The sequence below is a fragment of the Perca flavescens genome, chromosome 3 (genome assembly GCF_004354835.1).
Source record: "Perca flavescens isolate YP-PL-M2 chromosome 3, PFLA_1.0, whole genome shotgun sequence".
Classification (NCBI taxonomy): domain Eukaryota; kingdom Metazoa; phylum Chordata; class Actinopteri; order Perciformes; family Percidae; genus Perca; species Perca flavescens.
In genome coordinates, this window is record NC_041333.1 from 18,123,531 (window position 1) to 18,151,020 (window position 27,490).

General features: G+C 39.7%; 1 protein-coding gene across 9 annotated transcripts in view; it reads left to right on the top strand.

Moving 5' to 3' along the window:
* The window catches only part of elna (elastin a), a 56,465-nt gene that overhangs the window by 18,832 nt on the left and 10,143 nt on the right, over window positions 1-27,490 (top strand). For 2 of the 9 annotated variants that reach the window (XM_028574582.1, XM_028574585.1), the window contains exons 6-38: window positions 7,186-7,251; window positions 7,973-8,050; window positions 9,425-9,454; window positions 10,523-10,573; window positions 10,981-11,055; window positions 12,855-12,902; window positions 12,995-13,057; window positions 13,690-13,722; window positions 13,839-13,913; window positions 15,204-15,245; window positions 15,339-15,395; window positions 15,488-15,538; window positions 15,662-15,733; window positions 16,176-16,238; window positions 16,840-16,890; window positions 16,996-17,067; window positions 17,346-17,417; window positions 17,521-17,556; window positions 17,730-17,897; window positions 18,514-18,576; window positions 18,735-18,830; window positions 20,872-21,015; window positions 21,138-21,221; window positions 21,339-21,371; window positions 21,665-21,745; window positions 21,866-21,916; window positions 22,972-23,070; window positions 23,261-23,380; window positions 23,629-23,700; window positions 23,815-23,847; window positions 25,717-25,809; window positions 25,896-25,931; window positions 26,335-26,385. In XM_028574582.1, coding sequence (XP_028430383.1) covers window positions 7,186-7,251; window positions 7,973-8,050; window positions 9,425-9,454; window positions 10,523-10,573; window positions 10,981-11,055; window positions 12,855-12,902; window positions 12,995-13,057; window positions 13,690-13,722; window positions 13,839-13,913; window positions 15,204-15,245; window positions 15,339-15,395; window positions 15,488-15,538; window positions 15,662-15,733; window positions 16,176-16,238; window positions 16,840-16,890; window positions 16,996-17,067; window positions 17,346-17,417; window positions 17,521-17,556; window positions 17,730-17,897; window positions 18,514-18,576; window positions 18,735-18,830; window positions 20,872-21,015; window positions 21,138-21,221; window positions 21,339-21,371; window positions 21,665-21,745; window positions 21,866-21,916; window positions 22,972-23,070; window positions 23,261-23,380; window positions 23,629-23,700; window positions 23,815-23,847; window positions 25,717-25,809; window positions 25,896-25,931; window positions 26,335-26,385 — 2,259 coding nt within the window. The remainder of the gene's footprint in view (window positions 1-7,185; window positions 7,252-7,972; window positions 8,051-9,424; window positions 9,455-10,522; window positions 10,574-10,980; window positions 11,056-12,854; window positions 12,903-12,994; window positions 13,058-13,689; window positions 13,723-13,838; window positions 13,914-15,203; window positions 15,246-15,338; window positions 15,396-15,487; window positions 15,539-15,661; window positions 15,734-16,175; window positions 16,239-16,839; window positions 16,891-16,995; window positions 17,068-17,345; window positions 17,418-17,520; window positions 17,557-17,729; window positions 17,898-18,513; window positions 18,577-18,734; window positions 18,831-20,871; window positions 21,016-21,137; window positions 21,222-21,338; window positions 21,372-21,664; window positions 21,746-21,865; window positions 21,917-22,971; window positions 23,071-23,260; window positions 23,381-23,628; window positions 23,701-23,814; window positions 23,848-25,716; window positions 25,810-25,895; window positions 25,932-26,334; window positions 26,386-27,490) is intronic. The other 7 variants (XM_028574586.1, XM_028574588.1, XM_028574583.1 and 4 more) reach the window with 6 other exon arrangements.

The window sequence follows — 27,490 nt, forward strand, 5'->3', positions numbered from 1 at the left end:
TGGAGAAAGAATACATGAAGATTGATTTCTGGTTAAATTACCTTGTTGTAGTTTTTGGTAGAGGTGGACTGAAATCTGTTAAATCTGAGGTCAATTACATGATGTTTTAAGTTAGTAGGAGGGAGATTTTCATTTACAGTAGATGTTTTGTTATGCAAGTCGATTTTATGTCTTCAGCACTGGGAGAGCATAGATGTAGCTGATCAAAATGTGCATCACAAGGGGGTGAATGTGATTTACGTACATGGCATGGCAATGTTAGAAACATGGCTTATGGTGATTGATTCACACAGAGCTTACAGTATGTATGAGCTGATTTGTAATGCAGGCCATTACAATGTAAAGATGGCTTTAAGTTGCATGAACAAAATGTTTGAAATGCAGTATGAGTTTAAATAGTCAATGCAAAAGGGCCTTAGTAAATGTATTCTTAAATCTTGTGTTCTCAGTGCAGTTTTAGTCATTTTTAAAAGTATTGTATTTTGAAATGATGTGAGTTACTGACATTATCTCATCTTAGTACAATGTTTTTTATATGTTTAGATTTCTCAATACTTATCTAGACCCATTTATGGACAAAATGACAAAATGAAGATAAATGTTTTTTAAATTACTTTGGCCTTATACAGTAGGTATTCTGATGTGTTAGTTCATGTTGCAATACCTCTACATAAATGTAATCTACAATATGGTCAACAGCATTTCCACTGTCAATGACAATTTATCTCTCACTTGTTTTCCTTTGTAGAGCATCCCATAAGTTTGTCATAGCGAAATGCCTCAGATGGCTGCACAATGATCATAGCCTTTATAATGACAGAGAAACTTGGAAATGCTGTTGAGACTAAATTAATCTAACGTCAGTGTTTCAATGTGCATGATTTGAGTCCAGGCGACCTGTCAAACATTAGTCTCAACCCTGAGTTGTCAGAAAAGTATTCAGTAGAATAGCAGTTAGATGCATATGTGGACCATCTGGAAGAGGAAACACACTTGGCCATTGTTGTGTTTGTTGACTGGTTTTCTTGCCCTTTGAATTATTTGCACAATTGAACTTCTCTAGACATGGAATATGCTTACTAGAATGTAGTAATTTTGTTCCAAATTGAAAGTGCACATGTACTCTGTGTACTACTCTATACTCCAATGCTTGCAAAGTGGTTCTGCCAGGGCTTTACAGTACATGCTGTGAGTGTGTCTGCCAAGCTAAAATGGACGATGATATAAGCACTAGGCTAGGAATACTCTTCAGACATACTCAGGGGCTCAGTGTTGGCAGAGCAACTGTGGCATTCCTTTAGAAGTAGCTAAAAAGTAGAACAACGCTTTCTCACAGAAACTTGAAAAAGGGAGAAGTGTTTGGTCGACTTGAAAGCTTATAGGATAGCTTGTTCTGCTCTGTATAACTTGTAGCATAAACAGTGACATCACAAAGATATGGTGTAAGACATGGTGTACAAATTAACACAGTTTGAATTAAGGGACAGCAGTAATGGTCTTTGCACAGATGCGTTTGAAATAAGGCATGTGTTTGTGGAGGTAAGAGACTCACAACAAGGACTCAGGCTGGTGAAGTCACTGGGCAGCAGCCTAGTTTGGCACGGGGGCAGTGCTTGTAATCCACATAATGTGTAATGGTGACTTTTACAGTTAACGTTAATTTGGAGCCATTTGTAAGACGCCTCAGAGATGATGTGTGTGTTCTGATGCCAAAGTGCGTGGTTTGATAAACCCTCCAAAGTTGCTTCATCATTGTAAGTGCTTACAACATAATGAAAAAGAGCACATTCCTATCTTTAGTATGATGCAATTGTCCCCTATAATAATAAAGAAAATGACCACCCCTACCAATAATGGCTACACTGATTTTGACCTGGACCTGCCCAAAAAGCAAAGATGGTAAAAAAATGAAGCAACCTTAGACCCTTTCCTTTTGTGTCTGTAGGAGCTCTGACAGTTGTGCGCTTGGGGACATCTGGCAGAAAGGGAGGCTGAGGCTTTGGGACCGCTCATTGATAGTGTCAATGACTCCATGGAAAAGGAAAGCGAAAACAATAAAAGGCTTGCCGCCAATGTCGGCTGGCTCACAACAGCCAGAGAGGGAGAGAGTTTGTGTGTAGTGGTGTGACTGTGTGAATGCTTAATTAGTCCAACATGTGACTAATCTCACAGTTGTGAGATTAGTCACAGCTGTGCCCGTGACTGACAGCACAGAGAACCTGGAAGTGACAAGGAGCAGGGGAGGTCACAGGAGAGGGAGGGCGGAAGGAGGGAGGAAGCAAGGGGAGCTTGAGTGTGTCCACTTGTCTCACGCAATCTGGAATCACTACAGCACCTCACATCATTCTGCTTTCATCCAGTTTGTCCCGCGTCACCTCGTAAGAATGCAATCTATCCACCAACTTGGAAGTGGAACAGTGTGATAATTTGATACTGATAAAAATCTGGTGTCATGACAGTGAAGGACATAATGGTGGGCTTTGCATTCAAAGGGACCACAGCCGAAGAACAGAATCTTTCTGTCAATCACAGTAAAATGCTGATTCTCTGGGGACCTCCAGAGAGGCTTTGAAGATGAAGTTATCATGAAGATTTTCCATCACATTACGTAAAATTGCAGCGTTTGCACTGCCATAGCACAGCTCTGTGCTTCTTGCAACTATCCTTTACTCTTTGTGTGTTTGTGGTTTAATGGTTTGTACACCAATCATTTTTCACACTGACACAGGTTTCCGACTCAGATAAAGTATTAAGGAGACATATGTATTTAATCATGTCCTCTGGCTTCTCAGTAAACAAACATTTGTTCTTAGACCGTTCACCTGATTAAATATAAGCTAAAACAAAGAATGTGGTGACATTCCAGAGCTCCAGCTACAAAGTCTGCTTTCCGCGGGTCTGCCGTCAGTTACAGTGGATCTCTGCCATGGAATTCTTTGCTCTCTTAAATTAAACCCTCCGCCAGGCCCAGCTGGTTCACAAAATAGAAAGGAGAGAGGGGGAGGAGATGGAAAGGAGCAAGCAAATCCATCTTTTCCTCCTTACGTTTGGCTTGCTCTGGTTGCTACTATTAACACCTCACATCTTGTCGGCGCAACCCCTTAGTCAACTTTTTAAGGAGAAAGAGCGAGAGAAAAGGATGGAGAAACAGGAGTAAGAGACAGATACTTAGAGCCGAAGACAATGTTTTTATTGTCTCTTGTATTCCTCTAATTCTGAAACAGAGGATTACCTTACCTAACCCCAATGGAGCATGAGCTAGACATTTCAGTTTTGAGATTGTAACCAGATATTTCTGTTCACACTGGCCCGCATCCATCACTTGTGCTGGACCTGAGTTTGAGAACATGACTGGTGACTGAAAGAACTAGCCATGCTGTCTGGCCCGTTTTTATTCCAGTGCCAGGCTTCAGTTTAAATACCAATGCACATGACATGGTACAGCAGGAGGCAATAACTATGGCAGCCTGTCCCTCATCACATTTTCATTCCTCTGAAAACCCCACTCCTTCGTTGTCAGAGAAGGTCTAGACTTGCATTTACTTGTGTACACTCACTGAGATCATTCTTAAACCAGCCACCACAAATTAATCACCACTGTTGGGCGATGCTCAGTTATTCACTGCCACAACATCCCAGATTTCACCTCAACAACCTACAGGTGCAGTGGTCTTTTCTGAATGGAAACTGGCTAGTAAACCATGTGTCTGTCACACTTTATTCAGAAATCTAAATGGAGGAAACTATGATGCATTGCAGTACTGCATCAGTTACCTTCCAATTTCCTTGGCCACTAGTCCTCCCTCCTGTGTAGTATTGGGTTTCTGTCCCTTCCATCTTGTAAACTGAGTATTGACCTTTTGTAGGGTTTCTTTGTCCAAGGTCTGAAGGCATTTGGGATTTCAAGTGGTCTCTAATAAGCCACTACATTAGTGAACTGAAATCCTTCAGCTTGTCAGCAATCAACTAAATACTGGGAGCAGCACCAAAAATAGCGATGATTTGATATCAGGGTCATGGTGCAGACTTTCCATGTGTGTGGTTCATGACAACAAACAACATTGGTGTAGACTTCCAATAATGTGTGAGCTAAGACAGGTCTATTTTTGTGAGCTGACGTGCTGTAACAATAGTAGTCCAACAAAAGCATGCTTGTTTGAGCTGACAGGATGGCGTAAATATGGCTAAACTGAGAACTTTTGTACAAAACCCTACCCTCCCAAATATACAATAAGTGGATGGATGCCAAACAGAAAATGGTCCAGATTTGGTTATTGTGTCCTCTCACTTTGACCCTGAAAATACACAACCTCCAGGGTAGTATTTTTTACTTGTTTTGTTTTCCCAGTGTCTATTCATGTCAGAAGTACATACCGTAAAGTTTCTTTTCCTTTCCTTCATGTCTAAACCTTGTGTCTGCCCAAGGCCTACACTCATGGTCACACACACAAACACACACCCTATCAGGCTGACTTCTGCGTGTCTGTGTCTTGTCTTGTCTTGATCTCAATTCAAAGAGTTGAGCTCAACGTGGCAGGTGCTGGTCGACCCTGAGCACAACTGCCAAAGCCAGGTTGGGTTATGCACATGTGAGCACAAGTGGGCCAGATGATGGATGAATAAATAAAAAAAAAGGCTCCACAGTCCTGCCTGTCTTCACTCTCTCTTCATGTTTCTCCTTCATTGGGACGCATAATCTCTGTTGCGCAGACTGTGCCAGGGTTTCCCCCAGTGTATTGCAAGCCTGGTGGCCCACCGGGCCTAAGTCTCTGGGAATTATTTTTTTTTATGTATTTTGAATATGTTTTTTAAACTACAGTTACAGTGGAGCGGCTCGGTTGGAAACTTAGACGTGGTCATATTTTCAAATCTCCAGCTAGCTTTTAGCACTGACTTAATGTAGAGCCCTATGAAATCTGTGTTAAGCTTTTTTAAATTCTCAATTTCGTGATTCCGTCCATGATTCTGTTATCACAGAAACTATAAGGCCCTATATAATGCTGCCATCAGTCTGTGACTGTCTTGAGCCGGACCCTCGTAAAAACTTTTTTTTTTAAAATACACTTGCCACCGAGCTTAGCAACTTTTCTGGTTTCTGGTTTTCCAACACTAACAGTGACAAACACACCTCAGACTGGCCAATGAGACATTCTGTAATCTGGATGCTAGACCAGACAGTACAGTTTAAAAAAAAAACATTTAAAGCCAGACAGTTATTTTAAGGGTTTCATGTATCAGCAGTGTTTCATGTATCTTTTAACTATCTTGTTTTTTGTTCATTTCCTGTCAATTCCTTTAACATTTTTATGGTATGTGGAGCTCACTAATAAAAATGAGACAAATGAGACAGATTCCTTGTGTCAACACAAGAGACACTGGAAAAGGGAAAGATCAGTCTGATTTATATAAGAAATGATTACTGTTGTTATTACTTCGAGGTGTGTCTGGGGATGGTTGAGCAATCGAAGATAATCAAGCTGAAAGCTTTGAAGGAGATGGATTATTGCAGAGACGCTTAGCTTAGCGTCTGGGCTTGCATTGCATGCACAGTCTGCTTGTCAAGCCCTTGGCAAAGCCAATGCCCACATTTATTTTGACTAGGTCATGAAACTCCACACTTCCAACTTTCTCTCTGTCTCTCCCAGCACATTCCTCCTCCTCTTCATCAATATCATTACCTGCACCCTGCAGATTTCTAGACTCTCTCACCCTCCAGTCGGATCTGTTCACCCCCACCCTCTTGTTCAGCTCTTTTCCCATGCTTAGTTGCTCTCACCCCAGATTTTTGGTTCATAACTATTGATGAAAACAAGTTCCTTGGTGGATTAGCTTGCTGGCAGCCTTCCCATTTCTTCTTGTTTAAAAAAACAGTAATTACTCCAACACGTTTATCTCTGATTGGGGAACTTGTTCAGCTCACAGCTTCTTTTAATACAACTCATTTGCCGTATCATATGCCGGCAGCTGTTCTAAAAACATGGAGTAGCCTACCATATGTTAGGCCTAGCAAATAGGAATATATCACTTTGACAGTTATCTGGAGAAGTTCAGTTCAACTTAATGAATATAGATTTAAATAATATTCAGCCTTCACCCACTTTTCCATATACTGTATATACATCGAAAAATATTACACATGGCTTTTAGTATTCGTTATGTTTTTGGGACGTCTGACATACCAAAGGTCAACAATGTTAGGTAGAGTTTTCCTGATGTATTAAATTACCTTTTTTAATTAGAATTTGAAAAAAAATGTTTTACATGTCAGTCCTACAGTACAGGAAGGTTTGTTTTCACTTCTTATTTGCTTTTCTAGTTCATACCAGCCACTAGGCCCAAACATTGCAAGCCTTGAATTACAAGTATTTTCTTTTTTTTTATATTTGAAGACTTCTAATTACACTTGTATACACAAAATGTATGGCTGAGATAAAACACTACTTAGTTTAATATTCTATATGTATAATGTTATTGCCTGTACAGTAGGTTCCACTTTCTCATTCGGGCTCCCACTTTTAAGGGTCTTTCAATCTCTTTCAATCCATGAGCAGGTGATGAGCATTTTATTTTATGTCCTTTTCCTTTTTCCACACTTTTTCCATGTCTTCTTTTCAGATTTTTTGTTCCTGTCTGCAAGCAGAAACCCAAGCTGGGATATGACTTTATTCATGTGTCAATTCAGGCCAAAATCTTTAGCAGCCCATAGATTAGTTTGGGGCTTTTGGTCTCGGAAAGAACATACTGCTCCCTCCAGTGTTTAGAATACAGCATAACCAGATGGTCAACCATTTTTGATGTTTTGTCTATCATGTTTCTTAGTCGTTGGGGTTCAACTCTTTCCACAGTGCCCAATGTGCAGTCCTTGACTCTTGAAACATAAATGTTTTAATTTTAATTAAGCACACATGATATTGTGTCATATTTCATGTGCTTTGTTTTTTTAAATGTACAGTATGTAATACTTGAAGGTCCTGGAAAATGTTTAGCTGAAAGATGGAATAGTGGGTTATTTTTATTGAAGGGTTATTACTGCTGAATAAATCAATAGTAACTCATTATAACCATAGTGAAGAAAACTGTGCTTATTTTCTTTGACTCCCCTTGCCCTCATCTACAGTTTGTAGTACAGTCATTCTCACTCTACTTTCCCTCTACTGCCTGTCTATCATTTTCTTTCCCATCCAGGTTATGGCAATCTAGGAGTTAGTGGTCTTGGAGGTGGTGGCCTAGGAGCTGGAGGCTATGGAGGAGGTGAGTACCTGTAGCCTGAAATTAAATTAATTAATTGGCGGTGTGTGTTTGAGCATAAGTGTAACATTAATGCTGCATTTCCACTGCATGGTTTGGCACTGCGATACTCGCACTTTTTTGGTTTGCCATTAGCAAAAGTTGTGGATAGTACCTGGTACTTTTTTTGGTACCACTTTGGTCGAGGTTCCAAGTGATGGTGGAATTAAAACACTACAGACCACTGATTGGTCGGAGAGGATTGATGTAAAAATTAAAACTAAATCAGTAAATGCACAGGCAATTAAGTGATATCGCGCAGTTGTTGTGTTGAAATAAAAATCCCGTACTTTTTGTCTGAGACCGAGACAAAACTGAGTAAAAATACGGTCAATTTTGTGACGAGACCGCCCGGAAGTGCTCGCAAGAGGGGTTGAGACACCATAAACAAAGTGATGGAAAGAGAGGAGGGCTAACGTTAGGGGTAAGGCTAACTCTTTATCGGCTTTTACTACACAGCATTTTCCTCGTCAATGTACAGTCTTTAGCAAAAAAAATGGTGGTTGCAGTCTGGAGCCCTGTCTGCAGTGGAAAACGAAATAGAGAAAAGGACATGGTACCAAATGTGAGCAGAGCTGAACCATGTAGTGGAAATAAGGAAATAGTTGACAGTAGGTTAGAACATTATGTCTATAACTAAATACATTTTAAACCTCACTCACCTTTGCACCTTTGTTTCATTTAGGTGGTTATGGTGGAGGCACCGGGGGCTTTTTCCCAGGAGCTGGACAGAAGGCTGCTAAAAGAGGTACAGCTGTAAGATGTAAGAAAATGTATGGATAGAAATGTAACATTAGTTTTCTGCAAAGGAAGTGATGGCCCCAGTTAAATGGTGCCATGAATTGAATGAGTGATTTATATTGATTGGTTGATATCCTGTACATAAACCCATAATGACATCCTTTTCCTCCCAAAGAGGAAAACTTTAGGGGCCTCATGAGCTCCAACTTGAGTCCCAGAGTGACTTTTATAATGAAGAACTACATTTAGCATCTCCTACTCTATGGCCCTGATCAGACTTTTTCAGACTCAGATTTTTAGCTGCCTGGGGCGGCTATTTGTAATTTATTTCAATGAGAGTGCAGACTCTGTCTGATCAGGGCGTTGTTAAGTTGTGGTGTGTAATGCGGTGCGCCTCGTGTTTGCAACCTGCAAAACACGCTCTGTCTGACAGGGGCCTATGGCAGTCACCTGGTGTACTCATCTACTTCTGGTGAAATGGACTTTTTTTTAAGTTCTTTGCAGCTCTGAGTGTTTATTACTTTGTCAAATGGAAAGATGTTGCTTTAGCTGATCATATAATTTGTAATATTTCAAAAACTATGATTTTGAAGATATAAATTAGACTCGAACATAGCAGAAATCAGACAGGTTGGTGTATTTCTCATTATTTTTGAGTCTTGAGTATAAGACATCACTTTTTCCTTGACTTTTAAACAAGCATTTCTTCAAAAACTGTTGTCAGCGCATGAGGCTAACTGACTCTGATGGAAACTGCGGGTCATCAAATATGATGATGTAATATTGGTTGTTAGAACGACACACTGATCCCGTTCCTCTTGCTTGTTTGTTGTTGTTTGTTTTGATGACTGCAGTCAGTGATATTATGTGGCTTTCCACTCGGTTTCAACCTTTCAGTAAAAATGCCTCAAATTCCAGGTACCCAAGTTTGGTTCTCATATTCCCTTTTCCATTTTTTGACCTGTGGTGAAAGATCCCTCTCGAGCTGGAATGGAAATGGTGTGCTATTTTTTAGAACCAGAAAGATTATCTAATGTTAAACATCCTTTTGTGTGGTTTATTGCAAACTCCGGCACATGAAGGTTCAAATTGAGGCATGAGTTATCAGTAAAGGTATTATCAACATTAACTGTAATACTACTACTTTCACTATTGTTTCACTCAGACTATGGTGGTTATCTGCCCTCCTGCCTGTTTTAGGAGGTTATCAACTGGACAAATATTCAACTTGGTTAATGCTTGGTTTGAGTCACATTTTTCCACATTAAAATGAATTGATGTTGCTGAGACAACAACATAAACAACCACAAATGTTCTGATCAGGTTCCTTGAGGGTTATTTCCTAAGTCATTTATATTGATAAATACCACTGGAATTCTGGTTGTCCTAATCACAGGTGCAGGAGGCCATCTGCTACCACATGGAGGTAAGCTAATTATTGGCGTGATGACAGACTACTGTACAAACTTGAACTGTGCTGTATGAACTTTGATAGATCTGCATGCTTGCATGTTATGAAAAAGCCAAAATGAATGTTTCACATTAATTGTACCTCAGCATGAAAAACACTGTTTGGCACATGTACATTTTTATGGTGTACCTGCAAACCTTGGACTGTTTGAACTTCAGCAGAGCCCATCGTGACCTTAAAGTCTGTGCCGTGTATATGCACATGATTTGCTAGAAATTAGGCAGACTGATTAAGCATCCACTCTGGAGGGCCTAATCATGGCCAGGACTGTACTATGGCAAACAGCCTACTCTTAAGCATTGGTTGGCAGGGACAAAACTGCAGTCCCGAGAATCAGTCTGTGCTCTTTCATGAGACTCAAAATAACAATTAATTCCCCAGAAAGAGCACAGATAAAACAAAGCATTCCCTTGCCAAATTTTTTCTTACCAAATCTCCCAGGCCACATACTTACAGGCAGTGCGCAATGTCTGTCCGACAAAGTATGGGGAATTTAAGATTAAAAAATGAAGAAAAAAAAAAAAAAAAAAAAAGAGTTTAAACAAACAAAGCAATGTGTTTTATCCTGCTGCCAAGCTCCCTTGCAAGTAAACCTGACGGCTCATTTCCTGCACGAGGGGATAGCCAAAGAAATGAGGCATTTCATGAGGCAAGGCAAATGCCATGCATGCTGGCTGCCTCTCCTGATTAGATTAAAACATAGCCATGTTGCTTTTGATCACAAGGTGATGACAGACTTGTAGAGCCAGATTAGCTGCTCTCAATACCAATGGTCAGTCTATGGGTCTGGCTCCCTGCTGAAGAGGTCATTTCTAGCACAAGCCACACACCTGCTCATTACTCCTTTTCAGTATCACAGGGCCCTCTAGCGGTACAACAATAGAATTCTCGTGTTGGAAGGTTTGCATTACTCTGATGTTCACAAATGTGTTAATGACTATTAATTAATTAACTATTAATGACTAATCTGAAATTGTATATTTATATTTAGTATGTCTGTCTGTGCACTTTGTACTTAAATAGGGACTGGAGGAACAGGAGGAACAGGAACTGGAGCCGCAGTGCCTGCTGGAGGTAAGACGCACACAACAGATCTTTCTGCCCATTTTCTTTTTTATTTCATTTTGCACTATTTATTTTTATGTTTCCCAAACTGTGATTTCTGCCTCCCAAGGATTCGTAACACTGTTCCCATTTTCTTTAACATTTTTTACTTTAACGCTTTAGGAATAGTACAACATCATCATAAATTGCAAATTGGCTCTTCGTCAGGTACAGTGGAATTGATTTATTTGGCGATGAGCCACTTTGGGTTCCAACCATAGTCCTTTTCCTAATGTTATAAAGTAAAGAAGACCAGTTACCAGTGTCGAGAGTACTTGGGAGACAGTAATTACTGTTGTTTGGATTCAGTGCTTGACAAAGATGTGAGAATGTGAATCTGTTCAATATGCCAATTAACAATCACTCTCTCTTTTTAGTACCTGTTATTCCTCAGACTGGCCTTCCAGGAGGGGGCGGTGCTGGTGCTGGAAAGAAAGCTGCCAAAGTGCCAGGTTTTGTAGACTCAACAATAAACTCCAAAGGCTGAAGGCAGATGAAGGATGCAGCTTACTAGGCAGCAGAGCCACATCAAATTAATTTTTCCATGGCAGATGTTTGGTGTGCTTGGAATTCTTTCTTTTAATTATGCAAGTTATTTGCAAAATAATTATGTTTATTGCACTTTAAATACAGCGGAGTTGATCCAATATGCTTTACAGAGCAAGGGAAAATAGAACAAAAGCAACATACATACATACAAGGTGTACATACAATAACTACCCTGTGAAATGCAATGACTATTCTCTATTCTATTCTATTCTTGAGATACATTTTCCTTAAATGTTCTTTAAGTATCCGAACATTATCTCTTCTGTGCTAGCAGGAGGCTGTGGAAACATTGGGCTAGCTTTAAAACTCCAACATCCAATATTACGATTGTTCTTAAATAGAAGATTTCACCGATAAATATATGAAATAAACAGCTTCAGAAATATGAGCCCATGAAGCCAAACCCCGCAGCACCTATGTAGATACAGTAAGTAGTTTTATCAGCCACAGAAAGATTACATGCTATAAATTAAGCTAACAAGTAGCCTATTTTGTAAGATGCCAGCAGCACCTGCCTGGCTTTGCTGCATCCTGTCTGGCTCTTTTTGTGGTAGTGTTGTGTCATAAAGATTGAAATACATATTGACATATAGGCTACATTCAGACTGCAGGCAAAAGTGACCCAAATCCGTGAACACTCAAATCTAGCCCAGATCTGATTTTTTCAAATCAGATTCAGGCCACTTCCATATGTGGTCCTGAATCAGACCCAGGTCTGATTTTTTTTCAATGCGGCCGCAGTGTGAACAACCAATATAGATTTGATGCGACTTTTACGTCCATAACCCTCGCTGCGCCTAGCGCCCTTTATATAAAGGGCGCTAGCTGCGCCCTCTCTCCCCATGGGGAGGGGCGGGGACCCCTGCTCCGGTGCGGCTGTCAACCGGGGCGGACTGTCCTCAGTGCGCCCTAACCGCGTCGCGTCACCAGGACGGGGATCGGCTCACGTAAAAGGCGTCAGGTCTCTGCGGCGATGTCGGCAATCCACCCGACCCGTCTTGAAACACGGACCAAGGAGTCTTTAACGCGCGCGCGAGACAGAGGGTCACCCCGTGGCGTAATGAAAGTGAGGGCCGGCGCGCGCCCACTGAGGTGGGATCCGGTCCCTCGGGGTCGGGCGCACCCGAAAGATGGTGAACTATGCCTGGGCAGGGCGAAGCCAGTGGAAGCCCGTAGTGGTCCTGACGTGCAAATCGGTCGACCGGTCACACAGACCTCTGTAGTGAATTTGCAGTCATAAAAAGGCCAAAATAGCCCAATTGTCTCTCTTTATCTTCATTCTTCTCCTCCTCAGCAGCACCTGCTCATCAATGTTACAGCTGCCATTACACAAACATTTTGAAATAAAAGCGAAAATGCTTACTTCCTCCATAACCTCCCTAACTTTATAAGCAACAGCGCGCAGCGTCTGATGTCATTGTTACTGTTCTTTTGCGCATGCGGCGAAGTTCGAAACGGCAGTTCACACTGGAATCTGATATAGGCCACATTTTAAAAGGTAATGTGCACAGCAAAACAAAAAATCGCATTTGAGCAAAAAAATCTGAATTAGGCATGAAGACTGTAGCCATATAATTTTCCTGTTCGTTGTTGTGAATGCCTGAAAAAAGCAGATTATTGCTTCTAATGCATGCCAGATCCCTCTCAGATTTTTAAATGTGTGTGCAGAAGTGCAGTACTATGCTCTCTTTGGCTGTGGCAGGTGTGGGTGTGCCTGGACTTTACCAAGGTGGACTGGTGCCAGGACAAGGTTTGTCTCTTTCATAGATTAATTTACCATGTGAACGGTCAATGCTTTTGCAAACAAGTACTGTTTTTTGTTGTTGCTTATGACTCCTTCAGGGTTTGGTGGACGTGGAGTTCTGCCTGGGGTGGCCACAGGCACCGACCTTAATCCCAAATCAAGTAAGGTTTAGTTTTTTACACATGAATGTTGACTGATTTTGAATTTATTTCATTGCCATTGAATGTCGGTTGTATTTTTTATTTTTATCACTATCTTTACTGCCTTTTTTAAATAAAATAAAAACATGGCAAAGGCAGTACACAATATATGCAATACTTCAACAGACAATACAAATATATCTTCAATTTAACATGTGCAAAAAACTAAATAAATGAATAAATTGGAAACATAGAAAATCATAATAATAAAAATAATAATTAATTGAGTTAAAATAATCGTAATTGTCAAAGAACATTATATATCCAAAACTGTTATTGGTCTGTATGCAGTTTATCCAAAGAGTAATGCTGCCAGACCACAATTGTACGGGGTCTATTTAGTTTCAAGGCCAGTGTTCAGTTTACTGTGTTTGTTTCATTCCTGAAACTCTGTCTATTATTTCTAGTATATTTCCTGTATTTTTGGTTTGTGTGTGAGTGAGTATGTGTGTATCTCCTTAGTAACTTGCTGCTTGTAACAGAGTAATTTCCCAATTCGAGATTAATAAAGTCCATCTATCTACATTTAAACAATATTCATCGTCAATCATTATCTAAGTGACTGACTGGATTATGCAATATTTCTATTACAGTTGGAGGGGGGGGGCAAGGAAATCAAGGACCAGGTAACTTTATTTATGATTATTGCTGTATTGTCTTATTACAAACAAATGCATTTGTATTTTTGTCAGTATCATTGGTATTAGCTGATCAGGATTTAAATGTATGTCTTCTGTCCCAGGAGGCCGCGGGTATGGTGGGCCAATGCAGCCAGGTGTGTTCCACGGATACCCCCTCAAATCCCCCAAAGTGCAAGGTGTGATCACAAACTATAACGTAACTGTGTTATTCAGAAGTTACATTCTTCTGTTCATATGATGTGATATGTTCACAGCGACTATTTGAACTTTGTCAATGTTACCTTTGTCTTACTTATGGCCTGATAACTGGCACTTCTATGGGTACCGCCCTTAGGTTTTCTATGGTGGGTTTGTTAAAAGAGGTGAGTCTGTTTTTGGGGCCCCAGAAAGCTTCTTTTGATTTTGTTCAACTTTCTGATGGCCCCAAAAGCAGAACATTGCCTCCATTTGCTGCTTTGTAGAGGTTCCCACAGCAATGCTGCTAGTGCTCCTAGTCTTGCAGTGGCTGAGACAATCCCAAACACTGCAACTAATCTTAGTTGCAAAAGAGTAAACTAGCTAACTCACCCATGACCATCAAGGTGCTGCAAAATCCTATTAATGAAAGGATGACAGGTTTACAAAACTGAGTTTATTTAAAAAAAAAAATCAATTAAGTGAATTATGATTTATTTTCTTACTATTCTCTAATTTTTATCATTGTCTTCACCTAATCACATCTGTATGATCACTGAAATGGCGGTTCTGCCTTTAAGTAACTATAATATGTTATTTTCTGTCAATTATTGTCTATATTTGATGGTTAAGAGGAGATAATGATGATAAAAATTAAAACGAGAGAGTATCCACACATTTGACCACTGATCTTCAGCCATACTCAAACCAGATAAGAGTTTTTTTTTAGGGTACATATGATATGTTTTAGATTTTTTTAGACCTCTAATGAATCCGGTATAATTACTATCTAAACAGGCTTGATGAAGGGTTATTTTAGATTAAAGACTACCTATGTGATAGTGGCAAAACAAGCTGCGCACCTTTAGCAGCACTGCAGAGAGGAAGAAAATCAATGATCCTGCTATGGTATATGCCAACCATAATTAAGTGAACTAGTGAATGAATATGTGAGAGACTTTCTTTAAACTAAACACACTGAAAAGCACAAATCTGCTGTAGCAATAATCTACATGGCTAAAATCTTAACTTTTACTGGTCACAAGTACCTTTTCAATGTTTAAGTGTAGATGTGAACAGCTGTTTTCATGTAATTTAAAGGAATATGGACTCTCTTTAAGTAATCTAGTAAATTTGTTGCATTTAAAGGGACTACACTGCATTTAAAAGAACGAGCATTGTCCCAAATTATTTATTTTAGATATAGTTATTTAAGTACTTTGTTGCATATGATCATGTACGTGCAGAATCATTCTGGCTCCTCATTCTCTCAAATATTTTGTTCTCTTTAGGTGGCTATGGAGCAAAACCTGGAGGTGGCAAACTACCATATGGTAAAAATACTTTTTTGTACAGTTTTGCAAATGTTTGGTATAACTGTGGCATCAGTTCAATGAATAATGATGTGTCACATTACAATGTTTCAGGTTACGGCTTTGGTAATGGTGATGCTGGGTCAAGGCCTGGATATCCTGTAGGAACTGGTGTGTGTTTTTATTTGCTGTTAATTGATATGGAGTAGCAAGGTAAAAAAAAAAGACCAAAGAATTCCTAATATATTTTTTTCTTACTGCAGGAGTTGGGCCCGGGGGCATCTCACCTGCTCAGGCTAAAGCTGCCAAATATGGTAACCTACCACATTCATTACCTGGATAATGCTTTTCTATCAGGAAAAACATGATACAAGTTGTGTAACATCAGCACAGAACATCTTTGTATTTTACTAAAGTCTGTGATCTCTCTGCTCTAGGATTGGGTGGTGCTGGCAGTGTTGCTGGTGTTGCTGGGACCGGTGGACTGTATCCAGGGCAGGTGCCAGGAGGTATGTTTTTAGCAAAACTAAAAGTCTATAGCAATGTTAGCAATCTCATGACTGAAAAGTTAATTCCACACCAGAAACAATGAATGAATAATACAATGATTATGTAAGAGACTTTCTGGATCCACCAGAAATACAAAATACAAAAAAATGCAGCAATCTTAGATGAAAGCATCATTCTGCTGTAGCAATGAATTCCTTGGCTTAAATCTTAACTTTAACTGGACTCACTATCCTCTTCAAGGGTTAAATGTATTTTTTATTTCTGAGGGAGTGGGGCCCGGCGGCATCTCACCTGTTCAGGCAAAAGCTGCTAAATATGGTAGCCTACCACATTCATGACCTGGACGATGCTTTTCTATCAGGAAAAATATGATACAAGTTGTGTAACATCAGTACAGAACATATTTGTATCTTACTAAAGTCTGTCATCTCTCTGCTCTAGGATTGGGTGGTGCTGGTGGTGTTGCTGGCACCGGTGGACTGTATCCAGGGCAGGTGCCAGCAGGTATGTTTTTAGCAAAATTGAAAGTTAATTCCACACCAGAAAACAGAATTGCTGGATGGTTAGTCTATATTTGATAGTTAAGAGGAGATAATGATGGTAAAAATGGAAAGAGAGTGGACACACATTTGGCCACAGTCTTCAGCCATACTCATAGCAGAGGTTTACAGTGTGCATGTGATATGCTTTAGATGGCATACATTATTTTTTATATTTCAACATCTGAATAATTTGGGTATGCTACTGTACATTTGTATATGAGAATTACGATTTAAACATGGCTTGTTGATTAGCCGTGATATTTGCAAAAACAAGCGGTGCAAGTTTAGCAGCACTGCAGACATGAGGCAAATGAATGACCCTGCGTCACTGTCGTGTATAGACTTTGCTATGGTGCAGGCCAACCATGATTAAGTGAACAAATTAATGAATAATACAATGAATATGTAAGAGACTTTCTGGATCCACCAGAAATATAAAAAATGCAGCAATCTTAGCTTAAAGCATAATTCTTCTGTAGCAATGAATTCTTTGACTTAAATATTACCTTTTACTGGACTCACCATGCTCTTCAGTGGTTAAATGTATTTTTTTCTTTCTGCAGGAGTTGGGACCGGCGGCATCTCACCTGCTCAGGCTAAAGCTGCTAAATATGGTAGCCTGGACAATGCTTTTCTATCAGAAAAAACATGATACAACTTGTGTAACATCAGTACAGAACATATTTGTATCTTACTAAAGTCTGTGCTCTCTGCTCCAGGTTTGGGCGGAGTTGGAGGTGTTGGCGGTGTTGCTGGCACTGGTGGACTGTATCCAGGGCAAGTGCCTGGAGGTATGTTATCTAGCAAAACCTAAAGTCTATAGCCATGTTAATGCCTTTATGACTGAAAAGTTAATTCCACACCAGAAACAGAATTGTTGGATGGTGAAAAATCTTTGCCTATGGTTTAGAGGAGATAATGATGGTCAAAAAGGAAAGCAAGAGTGGCCACACATTGACCACAGTCTTCAGCCATACTCACACCAGAGGTTTTTACATGTGATATGCTTTAGATGGCTTACATTATTTTATATTTAGATATCTGAAGAATCTGAGTTTGCTGTACACAGGTGTTGGTGGGTATGGCGGTGCTGGTGGTGTTGGTGGCACTGGTGGACTATATCCAGGGCTGGTGCCAGGAGGTATAATATCTAGCAAAAAAAGAAAAAAACTAAACAAAATGTATATATTTTTGTTTTTGTAAAATCTTTATTATATGCTTCTCTATCTTTGAATATTTTACAGCGGGATATGGAGCTGGGTCCAAGGCTGCTAAATATGGTTAGAAACGTATTGTTTTTTTGTATCATGGAAGCATATTTAAAATCATATTGTCACACATATTTTTTCATTATCTATTCACTCATCCTATAAGAGGCTGAAAAGAATAGATCCTGAGTACTTAATATTACCTTAAGTTTAGTAAGAACCTCTTAATTTATATTGACTTGGAGGAGTACCAGGAGGAGTACCAGGAGGAGTACCTGGGCGGGTACCAGGAGGAGTACCAGGAGGAGTACCAGGAGGAGTACCAGGAGGAGTACCAGGGCGGGTACCAGGAGGAGTACCAGGAGGTGCACCAGTGGTTGGATATTCACCAGCAGCCAAAGCCGCTAAATATGGTATGGTGTATAAATGGCTTTATGATATGCACTTTTTTAGACTTAACATTATATTGTGCTATGACCTACATTTTTTACTAATGTCTTCCCAAGTACAACATACTTATTCTATGTAGAGTAAGTATTAGCTATAATTATGTTTTGTCTTGCCCCCCTTGGCCATGTGCAGTGAAGGATTAGGATGGACAGGGGGACTGGGAGGCACTTGGGGACTATTAGGGACAGGAGGATACGGTGGACTGGGAGGCACAGGAGGACAGTTAGGGACAGGAGGTTACATAGAACTGGGGTGGGGCCCAGGAGGACAATTAGGGACAGGAGGATACAGAGGATTGGGGGGCACAGGTGGAAAATTGGGGACAGAGGGATTGGGAGGAGGTGGAGAATATTCTGCTGCTGCCAAAGCTGCAAAATATGGTATGGAAACAGAATTATTGCCTATATTGATGGTTTAGAGGAGATAAAGATGGTCAAAAAGGAAAGCAAGAGTTACCACACATTTGACCACAGTCTTCAGCCATACTCACTCCAGAGGTTTTTACATGTGATATGCTTTAGATGGCTTACATTATTTTTATATTTAGATATCTGAAGAATCTGGGTATGCTGTACACAGGTGTTGGTGGGTATGGTGGTGTTGGTGGCACTGGTGGACTGTATCCAGGGCTGGTGCCAGGAGGTATAATATCTAGCAAAAAAGAAAAAAAGAAAACATATATAGCCATGTTAGCGACCTCATAACTAAAATGTTCATTGCATTATTTTCTGTTTTTGTAAAAATGTTATTATATGTTTCTCTATCTTTGAAGTAATAACCTAATTTATATTGACTTGGAGGGGTACCAGGAGGAGTACCAGGAGGAGTACCAGGAGGCGTACCAGGAGGTGCACCAGTGATTGGATATTCACCAGCAGCCAAAGCCGCTAAATATGGTATGGTGTATAAATGGCTTTATGATATGCACTTTTTTCACATTATGTTGTGCTATGACCTCTAAAATGTGTACTTATGCATACCCAAGTACAACATACTTACTCTATGTAGTGTAATTATTACCTATAATTATGTTTTGTCCTGTCCTCCCCCGGCCATGTGAAGTGAAGGATTAGGATGGACAGGGGGACTGGGAGGCACTTGGGGACAATTAGGGACAGGAGGATACGGAGGACTGGGGGGCATAGGAGGACAAGTAGGGACATGAGGACTGGGAGGAGGTAGAGAATATTCTGCTGCTGCCTAAGCTGCAAAATATGATATGGGACTTTTTTTGTCAACTAAGGATAAAATCCAATTAAGATCAGAAACGCCTTTTTTTTCTTTCCTCAAGTCTCTCTTGCAAAAGAGATCCTGATCTCAATGAAATTACCTGATTAATTAAAGGCTATAAACATGCTATGTAGATGGAGAACTTGTTTCCGTACAGTCAAATCAAATATCTTCATTTTAAACAATTTTCATAAAAGAGTAACGTTGGCAATATTTTTGACTGCAAAAAGGATGGCAGCCTGTAACTGTGAACATGGTCAGCTTTCATGTAGTACATTACAGAATTGCTGACTTTGTGGACTCATCAAATGTATATTTAATCCATGCTACTTAAATGAAAACTGAATTATTTGTGATGGTGGTAACTTATCTAAACTATACATTGCACCTACAGTAACACAACCACACTAGATTCTGTCTGTACTCAAAAGCATTTTGTTCCTATTTTCTCTATATTAATTGCCAGAAAATTCATTTAAATGTACTAAATTTAACCATGCAGCTAGCTTTATATGATTTATTCACACCTGGCTTCACTGGCTCTGAAATATAGTGAGCAAGTCAGAAACCATGGCATTCTTTTTGATACAGATCTCAACTTTGAAAATCACATCACCAATATCACCAAAAAAGCATTTTATCACTTAAAAACATATATCAAAATTTAGAGCATTTATTTCTCAAACTGACTCTGAGAAACTGGTGCATGCATTCATCTCATGAAGTTTAGACTACTGTAAGACTTTATTTGCAGGATTATCCAAACAATCAGTAGGATGCCTTCAACTTATTCAAAATGCAGCAGCCAGAGTCCTCACATGTACCCTACACATACATTTGAACACATTACTCCGGTACTCAAATCACTTCATTGGCTCCCGGTACAATACAGAATCACTTTCATAATCCTGTTTATAGCGCTCCTGGGTTGCTCACCTGGTAGAGCGTGCGTCCATATATAGAGGTTTACTCCTCGACGCAGCGCTTGCTGCATGCCATTTCCCCTCTCTCTCCCTTCCATGTCTTAAGCTGTCCTATAAAAAATAAGGTCTTAAATGCCCAACAAAAAAATCTTTAAAATCCTGCTAATAGTCTATAAAGCACTTAATGGTTTAGCATGTCAGTATATCTCTGACTTGCTCACTGATCAGATCCTCATCAGACTTCTCAGGTCATCAGGCAGAGGTCTTCTAGTTATACCCAGAATTAGGTGTGTGTGTGTGTGTGTGTGTGTGTGTGTGTGTGTGTGTGTGTGTGTGTGTGTGTGTGTGTGTGTGTGTGTGTGTGTGTGTGTGTGTGTGTGTGTGTGTGTGTGTGTGTGTGTGTGTGTGTGTGTGTGTGTGTGTGTGTGTGTGTGTGTGTGTGTGTGTGAGAATTTGTATGGTCGCAATGCTCAAGCCAGGCCCCCTGGTACCTATCATTACAACTTGGATAGAGCCTGCTTGATAACGCTTTTTGATGTAAAACCAGTGAAATAGAGGTGATGTTGCATACATCTGTTTATGTAGTATGCACGGGAAGGGGAAAGGCTCACTTCAGCTGCAGGGGTTGTTCATAGTACAAACCTTTTCAATCATAAAGTGCTCTTAATTCTTAATTGTTCGTTGTTTTAAATACTCTAAATTGAATTGCCAGTAAACTCACTCCAATTTTCCTATATTAAACCATACCACCAGCTTTACATGGAAATACATTTGTCTTCCACAGGAGCAGGGGGACTAGGAGCAACAGCAGGACTGGGAGGAACAGGACTGGGAGGAACAGGAGGACTGGGAGGAACAGGAGGACTGGGAGCAACAGGAGGACTGGGAGGTGGAGGATACTCTGCTGCTGCTAAAGCTGCTAAATATGGTAACTGGAATTCAATTTCTGGAAAAGAAAATAGAAAAAGTATTGCATACCAAAGCCATTGTATTTACATAGTATTTTAAATGAGTGTGTATGATTGCATGATTAACTTTTGCATTAAAAAGGTCCAGGTGGTGCAGGAGTAGTTCCAAGTGGTGGTGCAGGAGGAGGAGTACCTGGAAGAGTCCCATTTTTTCCAGGATATGGATGTAAGCATTCCACCACAGACCTTTGAGCTACATGAGTAATAAAAGAGATATTACTTTGGGAAAAGTCTAAGTCTATCACTTTTTAATCTACCCTCTTCTGGGTATGTTGTGTTGCAGCTTTGGCGGCTGGTGCTAAACCTCCTAAATATGGTGAGACTGTGATCTTTACCATTTGACGTAGTGAAATGATTACCATAAGGTGTGGCCTGACTCATTATTCATATGTGATGCTGATCCACTCACTGAGTTTTATGTACAACACAATATTACATAGACCCAATGTTAACAAAACAAATCTTTTTAAATTGCGCCTTAAATGCATTAATGCATTTAATTTGGTTTGCTAAAATGGTAATAGCAGCTTACAAATACATTCTGTCAACTGTAATCTTTTTATTCGTTACAGTTTAAGAGAGATTAGTTATTTATTCACTCCCCAACAGGAGTCCCAGGAACAGGCCTAGGAACTGGAGGAGTTCCAGGGGGAGCAGGACAGGTACTTCCTGGTGGTGCCGGCTATGGTGGTAAGTTGGTTTCATTTAAAAATCTGTGTAGTTTTGTACAATGAAAGGGCCTTTGCTTCCTTTATGATAATTCAATATGATCTAATGAATACTCACAAACATTATGTTGCCTCCTGACAGGTTATGGAGCTGGAGCTGGAGCTGGTGCTGGTGTGAAACCCCCAAAATATGGTAAGATTTTTTTTTTCTTAAGTACTTTTTGTGATTATTTTTTGACTAATCTGAACAGTTATCTTAATAATCTCTATGCTTTCTGGACCTTAGATCATATGTTAATGAGATTAAGATAATTATGTGGTAGATGTGGTTAATTAAAGAAAAATATCACTGGTTAGAGTGCATGTGTTAATATAGTAATTTGGGTGTTTCATTTGGTCTGGGATTGAAAAGATTCAAGTCAAGTCAGCTTTATTGTCAATTTCTTCACATATACTAGGCTGCAGAGGAATCGAAAGTTCGTTTCTCACCATCCCACGGTGAAGAAGAAAAAAATGCACCACAGATGAGACAAGACATTCCTACCACAAGAGTAAAAAAAGAAGTGCTTAACAGATAGGGACATTTTCCTAACACTAAAACAATAAACAGCAACAATATCACAAGACAAAAACACACATGTCACAAGAAGCTTCGTTGTGGACAGACGAGACGAACATGAACAGTTTTCGTAAAAAACACTTACTAACAGAACAAAACACCGCACGGTCGGGACAAAGGTTAGGGTTAGCTGCCTTGAAGGTGACAGCACTGCCTGGAAGGAGCAGCTGGGGGCAAAAAACACCATCGAGCTGCTGAAGGCTTCCCTGCGGACTGCAAACGTGTGACGGTCAGGAAGACAGTTTTGGCAGGGAGAAAAACTGATCAGAAAATGTAACAAATGTAACGGAATGTTGTAGAAATGTAATGGAGTATAAAGTATAGATAATTGCTGCCAAATGTAACGAAGTAAAAGTCAAAAGTATACAATAATAATAACAAAGGCGGTAAAACACAAGGCAGGAAGTAAAACAAGACATGACATGGGAGAAAAACAGACTACAAAATTAAACAGGAAACTGAAACACATACATCACCACCATAACATAGGAGGTGGACAATACCCTGCTGCTGCAAAAGCTGCTAAATACGGTAGCTGAAATGAGCACACAAATACTGCACATTCAAAGACATTTGCTTGTGAATAAACTAATTCTGATAAGAAGGGAACCATTTTTAAACTTAATTAGGAGTTTCAGGAGGACTGGGAGGGACAGGAGGAATTCCTGGTGCAGTACCGGGACTAGGAGGTGGACAATACTCTGCTGCCTCAAAAGCTGCTAAATACGGTATAATAAATAAGCACACAAATATCACACATTCAGACACGTGTAATAGTGTATAAACTCATTTTGATAGGAACTGTACAATTAACAATAATTACAAATCTATTTTCTCATCTACTTTATCTTATCCTTCTTGTTATTAGATTTACTAACTAAACACTTCATGCAAACCTGCTCCATTTCCCTTACTTAGGAGTTTTAGGAGGAGCTGGAGCAGGGTTAGGAACAGGAGGACTTGGAGGAGCAGGAGTATATCCTGGTGCAGGACTAGGAGGTGGACAATACTCTGCTGCTGCAAAAGCTGCTAAATATGGTACAATAAATAAGCACACAAGCACAAATATCACACATTCAGTAACGTATAACTTGATTCTGATAGGAACTGTTCCATTTTAAATTTTTATAAATATTTTCTCTCCTACCTTATATTATATTTTATTCATTGGTGCATAAACTACACATTCATACTAATTTTCTTCTGATTTTAATAGGTCGGGCAACATTTAAGAGTATTGTACAATTGATTCAACTTGCTCTATTTCCCCTTATTATTTGTTACAGGAGGAGCTGGAACAGGAGGACTGGGAGGGACAGGAGGAACTGGAGGAGTACCCGCAGGAGTTGGGGCTGAAGGTACTGCATGTGCATGAGTAGGAAAAGACAGTAGAAGTACTATTATTTTACCATTGTCATTACACAAAATTTGTGTCAAGATAAAGATATTGATGAGGGTATGTTTTTATGCAGGATATCCGGGTGGTGTAAAACCGCCAAAATATGGTAAGGAGAACCTGGAAACTCTTGTAATAATGTTTAAGTCATGTTATACAAATGAAAAAATCATATTTCCTAAATCATCTGCTGAAAGTTTGTTTGTTATGTGATTCCCTCTAGCTATGTCCTTTAGCCCTTCCTAGGGGTTCCCGAGGCATTCCCTGGCCAGATGGGATATATAGCATATTCTGGGTCTGCCTTGTGGTCTACTCCCAATTTTACATCTCCACATGGAGCTGTCCAAGAGGCATTCTTATCAGATGCCTGAACCACCTCAGCTGAGTGCAAAATGAGTAGTGGTTCTTCTCCAAGCTTCTTTGGGATATTTGAGCTCCTGACCTCGTCTGATGGTGAACACAGCCACCCTGCGAGGATAAATTATTTAAACCGCCTGAATCTGCAATCTCATTCTTACCCAAAGTTCCGTACCATAGGTCCTCTCAATCACCTCCCTCCAAGTTTCTCTGTCATTGCCCACACAAGCCTTTAAAGGAACACGCCGACTTATTGGGACTTTACCTGATTCACCATAACCCCCAGAGTTAGACAAGTCCATACATACCCTTCTCATCTCTGTGTGTGCTGTAATGCTGTCTGACGGCTCCAGCATTAGCTTAGCCTAGCACAGATCCTGCAGGTAAGTGGTTCCAACTAGCCTACTGCTCCGAATAAGTGACTAAATAACGCCAACATGTTCCTATTTACATGTTGTGATTTGTAGAGTCACAGTGTGTACAAAAAACAATGTAACATGAGACACAGCCGTCTTCTAACCGTAAACAAACCGGGAGCTATATTCTCAGGCGGAAGAATATAGTACTTGGGCGGAATGATTTGCTTTGCAACAACCTGTCTGAGAATATAGTTCCTGGTTTGTTTACAGTTAGAAGACGGCTGTGTCTCATGTTACGTTATTTTTTGTACACGCTGTGACTGTATAAATCACAACATGTAAATAGGAACATTTTGGCGTTATTTTGTCACAATTTGGAGCAGTAGGATTACTGGAACCATTCACCTGCATTTTCTGTGCTGTCCTGATGCCGCTGGCAGTGTCAGACAGCCTTACAGCATGCACTGAGATGAGAAGGGTATGTATGGACTTGTCTAACTCTGGGGGTTACGGTGAATAAGCTAAATTCCCAATAAGTCGGCGTGTTCCTTTAAGAGCCGGTGCTAACCGAGAGCAGAACCCAACTATATCTAGTTTGGACCACTGCACCTGCGCACCAACTCTGGATTCTTCCCTGCTAGAGAGGAGACAGACCATGTCTCTAGTGCACACATCTGACCCTTACATCCGCACAGCAGGTGGGGGGCCCGCAAGGCAGCACCGGCTGAACCTGAATGGCCCCCATGGATGTGGGCTTGGAATCAAAATGTCAATCCACGATGTTAGGGAAGCTACTCTCATCTGCTGATGAGTTATGCCAATTAATTGTTTGTTTTACTTTTGTCATTCACAAAAAAAGAACAATTGTGCCATAAACATACAATACAAACAATGTTGTTAAATAACAGTAAACACCAGATGGTAGGGTCAGTCCCTGACAAACACCTATCTAGATTGGCCATTTTGCAGTGATATTCAGTCATCATATAGAGAGAAATACATTGTAGAAGAAGTAAAGGCCAATTTAAATCTTCCTTAAAATTGATTCTGCTGCTGTTAACGTGCCGTTGGTGTTGTCTCTTCATCAAGACAAGAGGTCAAGTCCACAATAACGTTAGTAAAGAGGGAAAAGTCAGATACCTTGGAACCATTGTTAATTTGTTTATTTTAGTTGGAGACAAACTTTTACCAAAGCTGTTTGTATTTTAAGGTAGCAGATAACAGTGGCATCAATTTACTGACCCTGTGTGTGCCTCTCGCAGGAGGCGTCACTGGAGTAGGACTTGGCGTGCCAGGAGCTACTCCAGGTACAGGTGTCAGTGGTATCCCAGATGGTTCTGCTGTTTTGGTGCCAGGTAAAACTTTGAATAGTTTGTTATTTTCTTAGATGAGCCTTTTAATATTTTTTACATTGTGAATGATCTTTTTATTGTTTTTACAGCAAAGGATGCAGGTCCTGCTGGAACTCCTCCACCAGGTACAGTAAATTGCCAATACTCTGTATTTCCTAGGACCTTTACTCTACACACATTTACACATCATGTATACATTTGCAGTAGCTCTATAAAACATATGGGAGGAAAAGGAAGAAGTGCCATTTCCACTTATATTTAGCAATTGCACTCTACCTTGGGGTGATTGCACTAGTACTGTGCCATCATTTATCCCCTCTACATTTTTTCCACCCATTTCCTGCCCACAAGAGTCATGTTGTTTGTACTGCTAGTGCTACCAGCTATTGACCACCTCTAGCTTACAGCCTCACAGCTGTGGCAGTATCATACTGTAGTCCACCTCACAGCTTTTGCCTTTTCTAGTCTCTCTCACTCTACGCGTTTAAAGTACAATGGATGAAACTTGAACCTGTTGTCTTTTGGCAGAGCCAACGCCTATTGCTGCAATTAGCCAGACCGCAGAGGTCCCACGGCCCAGTAAGACCTGTTTGCATGAAACCTTTGACCATGAAGTGAAATCTGTTGAATTTAATAATTATATATATATATATATATATATATATATATATATATATATATATATATATATATATATATATATATATATATCTATCTCAAATATTAGTTGAGTTGTAATGTATTTACCACTCTGATGTAGTATGGAAAAGTCCACTCAGTATTTCTCCCAAAAATCACACTTAACAATCTTTTGTTCATTATTCAAACAAGTGTTTTGCAAGTTAATTTTTTAAGCAGCATCTAGATTTATCATCTTAATAGTTACAGATTTAATTCTTAAAAGCACAATCTATTATCCAAATTAAACAAAAGTATAGCCCCACCACCTATGCAACCTGTTAATGTTTTTGGTTAGTTATTTATTGGATTACCAGAAGCCCCCACTGCTATATATTTATCTGTTTGTCTAAATCTACATGAATTTAATTATAGTACAGTATAGGAACATGCTCAATTTATATGGCCAGAAATTACAGCATGGAACTTTAAATTCTTAATAAGAGATGTTCATCTCCTCAAATACTGTTTGAACAAACTGTAGAAAATTGTCCCTATATTCTGCTTTATTTTGGGACTGTAATGATAGGCACTTTTAATAATAATAATAATAATAATAATAATAATAATCAATTGTATTTGTATTGCACTTTACATTACAGCAATCGCAAAGTGCTACATAGCATATAATAATGCAATTAAAAAAATCAGTCAATAATTAAAATATAAATAAAAGATCAAGGTCAGTAAGTAGTTAAAAGGAAAACCTATAAAATACATTCAGTGAAAAGCTTTTTTAAAAAGATATGTTTTTAGGTTTCGTTTAAAAACCTCTTTAGACTGTGGGGCCCTATCACCCATGCTGCAAAGCTTGGTTCTGGGGGCTTGGAGGGTGTTTGTGGTAAATCACTTCTTTCAGCATTACACATGATCTATGATCTTACAAGTGAATTTAGTGTTTTTGCCACCAGCATTGTAGTGCTGAAAGAGAGGTAGATTTAATCTGACTGATCCCTGCCCATCCTACATTATTATGTCAGTTGTGGCCACAGGCTTTCTCTTGTTC